The 12,629-nt window shown below is 48.4% G+C and overlaps 1 protein-coding gene across 4 annotated transcripts in view; it reads right to left on the reverse strand.

Moving 5' to 3' along the window:
• Nucleotides 1-12,629, reverse strand: part of RXRA (retinoid X receptor alpha) — a 282,995-nt gene that overhangs the window by 72,528 nt on the left and 197,838 nt on the right. For all 4 annotated transcript variants that reach the window (XM_089684689.1, XM_089684687.1, XM_089684688.1 and 1 more), the window contains one exon: nt 8-158. In XM_089684689.1, the coding sequence (XP_089540815.1) occupies nt 8-158 (151 nt within the window). The remainder of the gene's footprint in view (nt 1-7; nt 159-12,629) is intronic.

Consider the following 12,629-nt stretch of genomic DNA (forward strand, 5'->3'; position numbering starts at 1 on the left):
GAGTTACCTGATGATCTGTCCCCACAGATGGCGCAGATGTGTTTAGTGAAGGCTGCCATGGGGCCGGAGGGATGTGCTGGCACTTTCAGGACACCGTTGATTCCTAGAGGGGGTTTGATGTCCTCAGAGCTGGTGACTGAGTTCATGGGGGAATGAAGCTGCAAAATAAGTAGATTGGTTATCAGTTAAGATTCATTGTTATTTACTGATGATAAACAAAACAAAACAGATATGGAAGGATTTAGGCAGACTGAATCTTATCTTTTAGGGACTACTCTGCTGAATTCCTAGTTTTGCCCATCCAATGTGTCCACTACAATTGGAATCCCATTCTATTTACTGGACTTTTTTCACTGCACAGACAATGCAGCAGGAGAGGTCAAGCTGCCTGCAGATATCAGAGGACTGTCAGACACACAGGTGTGATACTGTCATTTTGAGATGACTTTAAATAATGTCTGAACATCCAAAATGGCAGGACAAGAGTCGTGCTTGGCAGCCTTAAAGTAAAGAAAATATGGGAACTGCTATGACAGACTTGAGAACAAAGGAAGTCCGACCAGCTGCACTCCAAACAAATCACTTTATTAAACCAAGATAAAACCAATACAGACAATGGAAATACAGTGGGGGACTGGCAGGTAAATGCGTTTCACGCATTCATTACCCATACTCATATTGCTATGACAGACTTGTTCTTAAATTGCTGGCTAGGGCCTGCCATCTTCATCCATGCTTCACCACATGGAAGATGATTGATTGCATACTTGTCAAAGGTCCTTTGTTATCAATACAGGTTCACTTTAAAATTGTGAAGGGAAGAAATTAAGCCAAACCACCAGACTCCATTCACAAGCGAAATGTCAAAACATCCATGAACATTATTGAACAAGTTCATTCAAATTATGCAAGTAGAGAACAGTTCCCTTTCAATGTATATTCTGGATGCAACATTACTGACTGCTATAAGCACTGTGAGGAGCACTGTTAAATTATGTCACAAAATGCGGCATACTCTGATCTATATTTAGAAATGACTTGCTTCCAGTCTAAATAGCATATGACATGTCTGACATACCAGACATACACAGAACACATATGTCATATAAAAAATAAATTCATATTATAATTTTGGGGGCATACTCATGTAGTTATGCTGCAGGGAAGGAACCTGACAGGGATATGTAATTTTATGCACATAAGCTAGCAGACTCCCAGAGACAGTCCCTTTTTGAGAATAATAATATGTGGGGTCTTGCGAGCTACTATGGTGCCAAAAAATATTATATTAACCAATAAAGTACTGTGAGATAATAAAACAGTTAAATTGTAACAGGTGATCACCTACACATCACACATACCCATACTGCTGTGTTATAACAAAACAAATAAAATAATGGGCAGCACAGTGGCTAAATGGTTAGCACTTTCGCCTGACAGTACTAGGATCGTTGGTTCAAATCCCAACCATGGCACCACCTGCCTGGAGTTTGCATGTTCTCTCTGTGCCTGCGTGAGTTTCCTCCGGGTACTCCGGTTTCCTTCCACACTCCAAAGACATGCTGGTAGGTGAACTGGATCCTGTCTAAATTGTCCCTAGTATGTGTATGTATGAATGCGCGTTAGGGACCTTAGATTGTACGCCCCTTGATGGTTAGGGACTGATGTGAATGTACAATATATATGTAAAGCGCTGCGTAAATTGATGGTGCTATATAAGTACCTGAAATAAATATAATAGTGTTATGCTCCACTGACAAGTGAATTAATTCCAAAAACAATATGGTATCTAAAAAATGTTTGTATCCAAATACAGTATCATTTTCCAAAATTAAGTGTCTATATTCAATCCGTGACGTCACACTCTTTCTGATGATGCAGACCAAATTAGTGAATTGAACACAAATCATTTGTCTGCATCATCAGAAAGAGTGAAGTGATACTGTATTTGGATACAAACATTTTTTGGATATCAATAGGACTCCTTGCAGGACTTGACATGACTCAACATATGCACTCCCTGGCGCCATTACGAACACAACACAGGTTTCCCCATCTTGAGAGGAAGTGAAAGAGAATACTGAGGAGGGAGAGTAACCCACCTTAGCAGGGAATGTACAGACAGTCAACAAATGCACTGCCTTTGTCAATACCCTAAGGCTCCATGCACACTAGCATTTTTTAATCTCCTAGAAGCTATTATCAGCATATTTCGTTCTGCTCCTAAAAGCTAAATAGTGTTATCCTATATGTCCATGCAGACTACTTTATATAGTTGCAAGAAAAAGTATGTGAACCCCTTGGGATTACGTGGAGTTTTGCATGAATTGGGCATAAAATGTGCTCTGAACGTCATCTAAGTCACAACAATAGAAGAACACAGTCTGCTGAACATAATACTACACAAACATTAGATGTTGCCATGGTTTAATTGCACATAACATGTACACATTCACAGTGCAGGGAGGAAAAAGTAAGTGAACCTTTGGACTTAATAACTGGTTGACCCTCCTTTGGCAGCAATAACCTCAACCAAACGTTTCCTGTAGTTGCAGATCAGACCTGCACAACGATCTGGAGTCATTTTGGACCACTCCTCTTCACAAAACTGTTTCAGTGTAGCAATATTCTTGGGATGTCTGGTGTGAATCGCTCTCTTAAGGTCATGCCACAGCATTTCAATCGGGTTGAGGTCAGGACTCTGACTGGGCAACTCCAGAAGGCATATTCTGTGCTGTTGCAGCCATTGTTTTGTTGAATGACTTGTATGCTTTGGGTCATTGTCCTGTTGCATCACCCATCCTCTGCGGAGCTTCAGTTGGCGGACAGATGGTCGTACGTTTTCCTGCAAAATGTCTTGATAAACTCTGGAATTCATTTTCCCATCAATGACAACAATCCGTCCAGGCCCTGAGGCAGCAAAGCAGCCCCAAACCATGATGCTCCCTCCGCCATGTTTCACAGTGGGGATGAGGTTTTGATGTTGGTGTGCTGTGCCTTTTTTTCTCCACACATAGTGTTGTGTGTTCTTCCCAAACAACTCAATCTTGGTTTCATCTGTCCGCAGTATATTTTGCCAGTAGTGCTGTGGAACATCCAGGTGCTCTTTTGCAAACTTCAAACGTGCTGCAATCTTCTTTTTGGACAGCAATGGCTTCCTCCGTGGTGTCCTCCCATGTACTCCATTCTTGTTTAATGTTTTCCTTCTTGTAGATGTGTCAACAAAAATGTTAGCATGTGCCAGAGATTTCTGTAGGTCTTTAGCTGACACTCTGGAATTCTTCTTTACCTCATGCAGCATTCTGCGCTGGGCTCTTGCACTCATTTTTACAGGACGACCACGCCTAGGGAGAGTAGCAACAGTGCTAAACTTTCTCCATTTGTAGACAGTCTATCTTACCGTGGACACATGAACATCAAGGCTTTTGGAGATACTTTTGTAACCCTTTCCAGCTTCATGCAAGTCAACAATTCTGGATCGTAGGTCTTCTGAGAGCTCTTTTCTGCAAGGCATGGTTCACATCAGACAGTGCTTCTTGAAACCAGTAAGCCCAAAACAGGTGTGTGTTTTTTAAGGGCAGGACAACTGTCAGCAACACATCCAATATCATCACACTGATTGGAGTCAAGGTTGGCTCACTCCTGGCTCCAATTAGCTCTGGGAGAAGTCATTAAGCTAGGGTCTCACATACTTTTTCCTCCCTGCACTGTGAATGTTTACATGTTATGTGCAATTAAACCATGGCAACATCTAATGTTTGTGTAGTATTATGTTCAGCAGACTGTGTTCTTCCATTGTTGTGACTTAGATGACATTCAGAGCACATTTTATGCCCAATTCATGCAAAACTCCACGTAATCCCAAGGGGTTCACATACTTTTTCTTGCAACTGTAGTTTTCTATAGTTTTTTTAGAGCGGTTTTCCAGCAGAAAACCAGTGCTAAGTGCTCCTAAACACTGCTAAACTCTACTAAAATTCTCCTATCAGCTTTTTTCTAGCTTTTTTTTTCCTCGACATGTACTGTAAAAATGCTATTAAACCGCTAATGCTCCTAAACGCTACTGAAAACGCTATTACGAGCGTTTTTTATAGCGTAAAATAAAAAACCTGCTAGTTTGCATGGAGAGTAACAGATGATTATGGCGGGCTGAAGTAGCCCTGTTGTGCCAAGATCTCCAGAAAATTAGAAAGCATATCATAGCCACTAAGAGCTGTATTAGTAACACAGAGGATAACTGCCCCAACTTATGAGACAATTTCAGTGTGAGGGACCGCCGAGCGGCACCACTAGCACTCCACTGGTCAGGCGTGCCCAGAGCGCGGAGTCTAAGCCCCAGGGTACTTGTTCACCAGGGCCCCTGATGGTGGGGATGGACTTGTAGTACCCCGAGACCAGGTCGCCTCTACTGAGCACACCTGTCAGTGGTAGGGGTGTTCGCCAGGGGTTCCAACCAGGGAGAGCCAGATGTGAGGAGGTCGGGTGAGCCCGATGGGATGGATGGATGGATGGATGGCTGAGCAAGTGCGTAGTCAGACAGGCCGAGTCGGTAAGGTAGAGGACGATAAGGTACAAGGGAGCAGGCAGAGAATCATCGGGTCACACGCCAGGTCAGCAACAGGAGATCAGATCTAATAAGGGGCATCCAGGGAGAGAGGTCAGGCAAGCAGGGGTCTGGGCAGGAGAAATCAGCAAGGTCAAGAGCAATACGGGTCAATAACTTACTAGGCACAGGTACAGGAACACAGGAAGCAGGTAAGACCAGAAGGCAACGAAATGACAGCTCAGGGACCTTTAAATATCCCGCCCTGCGCTGCCATTGGTGCCCAGCGGGCGGCCGCGGCTTCTACTGCGCATGCGCGAGCTCGAACGCCGCGGCCGGCCCGGACCTAGTGCCCGTGTACTAGGTGGAGCAGTGCGCCTGCGCCGGGACCATCGCGGCAGGGATCGAGGAGATCCCTGACATTGCCCCCCCCCTACGGGCAACCTCCGGATGCCCACCCGATCTCTCCACCACGGGTGATCACAAAGAAACCTCCGGACAAGCCTAGGTGCATGGACATTATGGGCTGGTTCCCACGAATTGTCCTCAGGGCCGTAGCCCTTCCACTTGATGAGAAATTGGGTCTGGCCCCCCCTTCGTCGGCACTTCAAGATTGCCTCCACCTCGAATTCTTCTTCCTCTTCAACTGTTACGGCCTCCGGGGGCCTGGATTCTCGTTCTGGGAAGGCATCAGGGACTACTGGTTTCAACAGGGACACGTGGAAGACAGGGTGGATCTTGAGTGTCTCAGGGAGAACAAGTTCATAGGCCACCTCATTGACCATCCGTTTGATGCAGAAAGGGCCTATAAATTTAGGTCCCAACTTTTTTGACGGGCAGAGCATCCTCAAGTTAGACGTAGCCAGCCAAACCTTCTCTCCGGGCTGCAAAACCAGATCCCCTCTTCGCTTCCTATTAAAAGCCCTCTTGTAGTCTTCTTGGGCTTGACAGATGGCTTCCTGTAGTTTCTTATTGTTGGAGGTGAAGAAGGTCAGTGCATCCTGTGTCGCTGGAATCGGGCATTCCGGGACTAAGTCCGGGAGGAAGACAGGATGAAACCCATAGTTGGCGAAGAACGGGGACTGCCCAGTTGCTGAATGGCAAGCGTTGTTGTACGCAAATTCTGCCAGAGGGAGGAGTGGTACCCAGTCGTCCTGAGAGAATGATGTGTAGCATCGCAGGTACTGCTCCAGGGTCTGATTGGTCCTTTCGGTCTGGCCATTGGTCTGAGGGTGAAATGCCGAGGAAAGGGACAGCTTGATATCCAGGGCTTTGCACAACGCCCTCCAAAACCGCGAGGTAAACTGCACCCCTCGGTCCGAGACGATGTCTTCGGGAACCCCATGTAGTCTAACGATCTCTCGAATAAAGACTTGCGCTGTCTCGGCTGCTGATGGAGTCTTCCGTAAAGGGATGAAATGGGCCATCTTGGATAAGCGGTCCACGACCACGAGAATTGCTGTGTGGTCCAGTGAAGGTGGAAGCTCGACTATGAAGTCCATAGAGATTTTCTGCCAGGGCCGTTCAGGGATGGGCAATGGACGTAGCAGGCCCCACGCCTTATTTCTTGAAGGCTTGTTCCGCTGGCAGATGGCACAGGAGCCCACGTAGTTCTTACAATCCTTGGCCATGTCCGGCCACCAGAAGGAACGTCGGAGAAGTTCCAGGGTCTTGACCGGCCCAAAATGTCCTGCCAGTGGATGGTCATGGCAATGTCCCAAGACTAAGGTTCGGGCATCCTCCGGCACCACAATCCGGTCCTCCCTCCATAGGAGTCCCTCCTTGTTCTGGAGGGGGGCCCCATCGGAGGTAGACATCGCTGTGGACGCTCTCAGGATCTCGGAGCGAAGGTTTGTCTGAAGGGCCAAGAAATTTCCTGCAGGAAGAATAGTGTCGGGTACTGGGATCTCCTTGGTGTCCTCGTACATGCGCGACAACGCGTCAGGCTTCGTGTTTTTCGAGCCGGGCCTGTATGTGATGTGGAACTGGAACCTCGAGAAAAACAATGCCCATCTTGCTTGTCGTGGACGTAGACGTTTGGCCGTCCTCAGATATTCCAGGTTCTTGTGGTCCGTGAATATCAGGATGGGATGGGAGGCACCTTCCAGCAGGTACCTCCATTCTTCTAAAGCGGTTTTGATAGCCAGTAGCTCGCGATCCCCAATGTCGTAGTTCCTCTCCGCCGGGGTAAGTTTCCGTGAGAAAAATGCTACTGGGTGAAGTAATTCCTTGGCGCCCTTCCGCTGGGAAAGGATGGAGCCAACTGCGTTTTCTGATGCATCTACTTCTAAGATGTAGGGCAGGGAGGCGTCGGGATGACCCAGAATGGGTGCCGAGGTAAACAACCTTTTTAGTGCTTCAAAAGCTTCCTGTGCCTCGGGCGTCCATCTGAATCGCGTCCCAAGCTTAGTTAACTGAGTGATGGGGAAGACCAGACCCGAGAAGTTCTTGATGAACTTCCGGCAGAAATTTGCGAACCCAATGAAACGTTGGACACTTTTCCTGTCCGTGGGTTCAGGCCAATCTAGGATCGCTGAGACCTTCTGAGGGTCCATTGCGACCCCCGTGGTGGAGATAATCAGACCCAGAAATGTAACGCTAGCCTGTTCAAAGCAGCATTTCTCTGCTTTAGCGTACAACCCGTGCTGCCGCAACCGCCCCAACACCTTTGTTACATGTACCCTGTGCTCCCCCAGGGAGGATGAGAAAATCAAAATGTCGTCTAAGTAGACGATGACAAAGATGTCCAGGAAGTCCCTAAAGATGTCGTTTACAAAGTGCTGGAAGGTGGCTGGCGCATTGCACAACCCGAACGGCATGACCAGGTATTCAAAATGGCCGAAACGGGTGCGGAAGGCCGTCTTCCACTCATCCCCCTCCCTTATGCGAACCAAATTGTAGGCTCCCCTTAAGTCCAGCTTGGTAAAAACTACTGCAGCTTTTAAGCTCTGGAATAATTCAGGTACCAGTGGTAATGGGTAACGATTTTTAATGGTGACCCTATTCAGCTCCCGATAGTCAATGCATGGCCTCAAAGTCTTGTCCTTCTTTTCTACAAAGAAGATCCCTGCACCTGCCGGGGAAGTGGAAGGACGGATGAATCCCTTTCAGAGGCTGTCCTCAATATAGTCCTTCAGGGCCCCTAATTCTAGCTCAGAAAGGGGAAAAATTCGCCCGAACGGAATTTCAGAACCGGGCAACAGATCAATAGGACAGTCATATGGGCGGTGGGGGGGTAGAGCATCTGCTCCCCGTTCACTGAACACATCAAGAAACTTATGATAGGCTGCAGGAATCACTTGTTTTAGGCTGTCATCCCCTTCAGAGCACAGGAGGACCTGGGGGACCTCCGGGCCCGAAGTTCGACACAGTTCCCGACAATATGGGGAAGGGAACGAGACAACCCCAGTCTCCCAGTCAATTTGGGGGTTATGGGCCCGCAACCAAGGGAGCCCCAGAATGACTGGGAAAAGGGGTGATGCAATAGCATCCAGGCGGAGGAGTTCCCGGTGCTGACCGGCAATGGAAGTCACAATGGAAGGGGTCTCTTGGTTAACAACTCCTGACTTTATCCGGGAACCATCAGCCAAAAAGATGTGAAACCCCTTCTCCTTTGGGCGGAGGGGGATACCCTGCTGGTGAGCAAAATTGATATCCACAAAACAGCTGCATGCCCCCGAATCAACTATGGCCGTCACCTCCACGGTCCTTTCTGAAAGCTGAAAGGAGAGGGGAACAACTAAGTACTGGGACGGATTCATATTGCCAACAGATAAAGAAGATGAGGTGAACTTACTCAGCTTCTGCGGGCAGGAACGCACCATGTGACCAGCTTCACCGCAGTACAGGCACAGATTCTGGGAGCGTCTGCGCTGGCGTTCCTCAGGCGATAGTTTAGGCCGAGCCAGGCCTAGCTGCATGGGTTCGGGAGCATCTTCAAACGGCAGGTTCTGGATGCTTGGCCTAGTATGTTGACTGGATCCCTGAAATGACCCCCAGGGATTTCCGCGACCCTGACCAGACCTCTCCAATCTGCGCTCCCGTAGCCTACGGTCGATTTTAATGGTGAGTGCAATCAAGTCCTGTAATGTCTCGGGCACCTCCACCCGGGCGAGCTCGTCTTTCAGGGCCTCAGAAAGGCCCATACGGAACTGGTGCAAAAGTGCGAACTCGTTCCAACGGGTGTCACCCATCCAGCGCCTAAAGTCAGAGGCGTATTCCTCAGCCGCACGCCGACCTTGTCGGAGTGCGTATAGTGTGGCCTCGGCCGAGGCCGCCCGTTGTGGGTCATCATATAAGATGGCCATGGCGTTAAAGAAGCTGTCGACCGTAACCAGGTGAGGGTCATTGTTTCCCCTTAGTCGGTGGGCCCAGTCTTGGGGTTCACCCTGCAACAGGGAGACAACAAACCCCACTTTCACCGATTCTGTCAAAAAGGTCCATGGCTGCAGTTCAAAATAGAGCAGACAGGAGTCCCGGAATGACCGAAAGCGTGTGCGATCCCCATGGAAGCGCTCGGGTAAGGGTACTCGGGGTTCCGCCATAGGGAGTGATGTGGGAGGCCCAGGAGCCGGCTCGTGGGCTGCTGCGACCGGTGGTGCGGGAACCGGGGCCTGTGAAACAGGAACAGATATGGTGCAGGCCTGAAACCGATTCTCGATCTGCAGACATCTGTCCTGTAATGTGTTTACTGCTTGCGTCAGGGTGGCCAGGTGCCTGCAAACCTTGTCCAACGGGGAGAGTCCTCCTCGAGGCTCAGTCATGGCCTTCTGGTACTGTGAGGGACCGCCGAGCGGCACCACTAGCACTCCACTGGTCAGGTGTGCCCAGAGCGCGGAGTCTAAGCCCCAGGGTACTTGTTCACCAGGGCCCCTGATGGTGGGGATGGACTTGTAGTACCCCGAGACCAGGTCGCCTCTACTGAGCACACCTGTCAGTGGTAGGGGTGTTCGCCAGGGGTTCCAACCAGGGAGAGCCAGATGTGAGGAGGTCGGGTGAGCCCGATGGGATGGATGGATGGATGGCTGAGCAAGTGCGTAGTCAGACAGGCCGAGTCGGTAAGGTAGAGGACGGTAAGGTACAAGGGAGCAGGCAGAGAATCGTCGGGTCACACGCCAGGTCAGCAACAGGAGATCAGATCTAATAAGGGGCATCCAGGGAGAGAGGTCAGGCAAGCAGGGGTCTGGGCAGGAGAAATCAGCAAGGTCAAGAGCAATCCGGGTCAATAACTTACTAGGCACAGGTACAGGAACACAGGAAGCAGGTAAGACCAGAAGGCAACGAAATGACAGCTCAGGGACCTTTAAATATCCCGCCCTGCACTGCCATTGGTGACCAGCGGGCGGCCGCGGCTTCTACTGCGCATGCGCGAGCTCGAACGCCGCGGCCGGCCCGGACCTAGTGCCCGTGTACTAGGTGGAGCAGTGCGCCTGCGCCGGGACCATCGCGGCAGGGATCGAGGAGATCCCTGACATTCAGTCTCAGCACAACAGGCTAAAGCTCACAATCTCAGCATGGATGATATTGAAAATGGGCTGAGGCACAACATTGTCTGCATTATTGGTGTACCAGAAAAGGTTGGCGGAAGAGACCTGACAGACTTTTTAGAACGCTGGCTGATAGAGCTCTTTGGTAAAGAAGCCTTTACGCGCCTCTACTCTCTGGAACGGGCCCACAGAACGCCATCTTGTCCTCTTCCATCAGGTCACCCACCCAGATCTATGTTAGCTCATCTGCTAAACTACAAAGAGAGATCATTCTACGTTTGGTAAATGACTGCCAGAACATCCATTACAATGGAACCAAGGTACCGTCCTACCCAGACTTCTCTGTAAAGGTCCATCGTAAAAGGGCAAAATCTGTGGTCAAGAAAGGGCTCCAACACCTACAAGTAACCTATGCTGTGTTATATCCTGCTAAGATTCGTAATACTGCTGGGGGCTAGTCCCACATTTTTTAACAACCTCAGAAGCGTCTTTCTGGCTGGATACAAATGAAACTACCATTCAGTGATGCCAACAAGCTGCAGGAGGGGGAGGAGAGGAATGTCTCAAGGCTGGCTTCTGTCAAACAGGCATGCTGGAAAACCAGCATCCGATCAGCATCTGATCAGCGCTCTCAGCTAATGGCTGCGAGCACTGACATGTGTTCCGCTGGGTGTACCCAAGTCGTACAACAATCAAATAGGGTAAAATCAGCCTGCCGACAGATGGTTTGCATCTCAACCGCTCTGCTGTACCGGCCAAGATTCGAACCATCAATGGCTGGCTTTACATAACTAAATGGAAGACCCTTGGCCACATTACCCAATGCTCATTGGAAGCTAAATGCTTTCTAGTTGCACGATAACACTGAACAAAAGATTAGGGAGTTTTTTTAACTTCATAATAATCACCCTGATATAGCCCAAAGTTGGTAAACATTTACATTTCTGGGGTAAAAAAAGGCTGAGTCAGGTCAAACAGATGATATGACAACTGAAACAAGATTATATCATTTTTAAATCAAAATAACAATGAATATATCAGTGCAATCAATACAATATCACATAAAAAGTCCTTCCAATGTCAAATCAGTGTATAGGTGATGCAATACTGTTAATCACAACAAAAAATGTCCAATTCCATACAGTACCTGGGGTCCAATAGGTGATCCACCACCACTATGCACTCACCAGAAGGCTACTTGTCAGATAGCAAATGTAAAAGATTTATGCAATCCACTCTGCAATATCCGCTGGTTGGGTTACCGACTCATCCCGCCCCGCAATGGGGTGTCTCCTGGTGTCCTGTTCCCCGGGGACCCCCTCACACAGAGGAGGGATGGCGGTGTCCGGGAGGTCCGTCACCCCCGGATCCTGGCTCACTTTCCAGCACAGCCCCTGATGCCCCGGGCCAAGAAGTGTGCCTCTCCATGGATTGAGGCATGTCCACATCCTGGGTTTTTTATCAGGCAAGAATGCAACAACATACCTCTCCGAAAACTCCAGAAACTGATCTCCTTTGTTCCCAGACATTTACAGAGTGTTGTTAAAAGAAGAGGGGCTGCTACACCATAGTCCCAGCTTTTTTAAGATGTGTTGCTGCCATCACTTTCAAAATTACCCTATTTTTGTTTCTTAAAATTGTACATTTTCTTAGTTTAAACATTTGATATGTTATCTATATTCAATTGATAATAAAATATGGATTTATGAGATTTTCAAATCATTACATTCTGTTTTTATGTAGATTTTACACAGCGTCCCAACTTGTTTGAAAAAGGGGTTGCATATGTTCTCCACGATACCTCAATAGTTATTCTATTGAAAGTATTTTGGATTATCTCTGCTGTGGCACTATCAGGCACCTAGAGTACAAATAGAGCGTCTGTAGAGACCCAAGGACGAAGGGGGCCTGGTGTAAGCCAAACTTATAGCTATATTGTGTACTGCAAAACAACACTTGGTGGGCTGCTTGGTGCAATTGTAGGGACTGAATCTACTGTATTAGACTGCACTGCTTATCCAGCATACTAACAAAGTGGTAGATATCCCTGCAGGTATGGAGTCACAGGCACTCAGTAAATACGCTTTCCCCCACTTTTGCATTAATGCAAAAAGTCTGGCATAAGGTAAAACAATTTCAGCAAGTTTCTGGTTTTACTATTCACAACTCAATCTGAGGTAATATCACGTATCCAGAAATAGCCAAATTCCAATATAGCCATAGGTGGAGAAAGTTTGGATTCACACACTTAAATCACATCTCCATAAAGTGGTTATAAAGACTCAAGGTTTTATATCTTCATGCATTCTATGCATGAAGGTAACAAAAACCTCTCTGTGCAGCTTCCCCCCAGCTCAATCCAGTATTGTGCATTGGAGGCTATTCCAGGACTCCCTCTCCTCATTGGCTGAGACAGCAGCAGGAGCCATTGGCTCCCACTGCTGTGAATCACAGCCAGTGAGCCCAGGAGAAGAGAGAGGGGCGGAGCCGAGCCTCAGTGAGTGCACATGCTCAGGTGCCCACATAACAGGCTGATTGCTGTGGGGGCACTCGACAGGCAGGAGGGGCCAGGAGCGCCGGCAGGGGACCTGAGAAGAGGA

This window comes from Staurois parvus, unplaced genomic scaffold (genome assembly GCF_062004578.1).
Source record: "Staurois parvus isolate SC_StPar_1 unplaced genomic scaffold, SC_StPar_1.0 ptg000352l, whole genome shotgun sequence".
NCBI classification, from domain to species: domain Eukaryota; kingdom Metazoa; phylum Chordata; class Amphibia; order Anura; family Ranidae; genus Staurois; species Staurois parvus.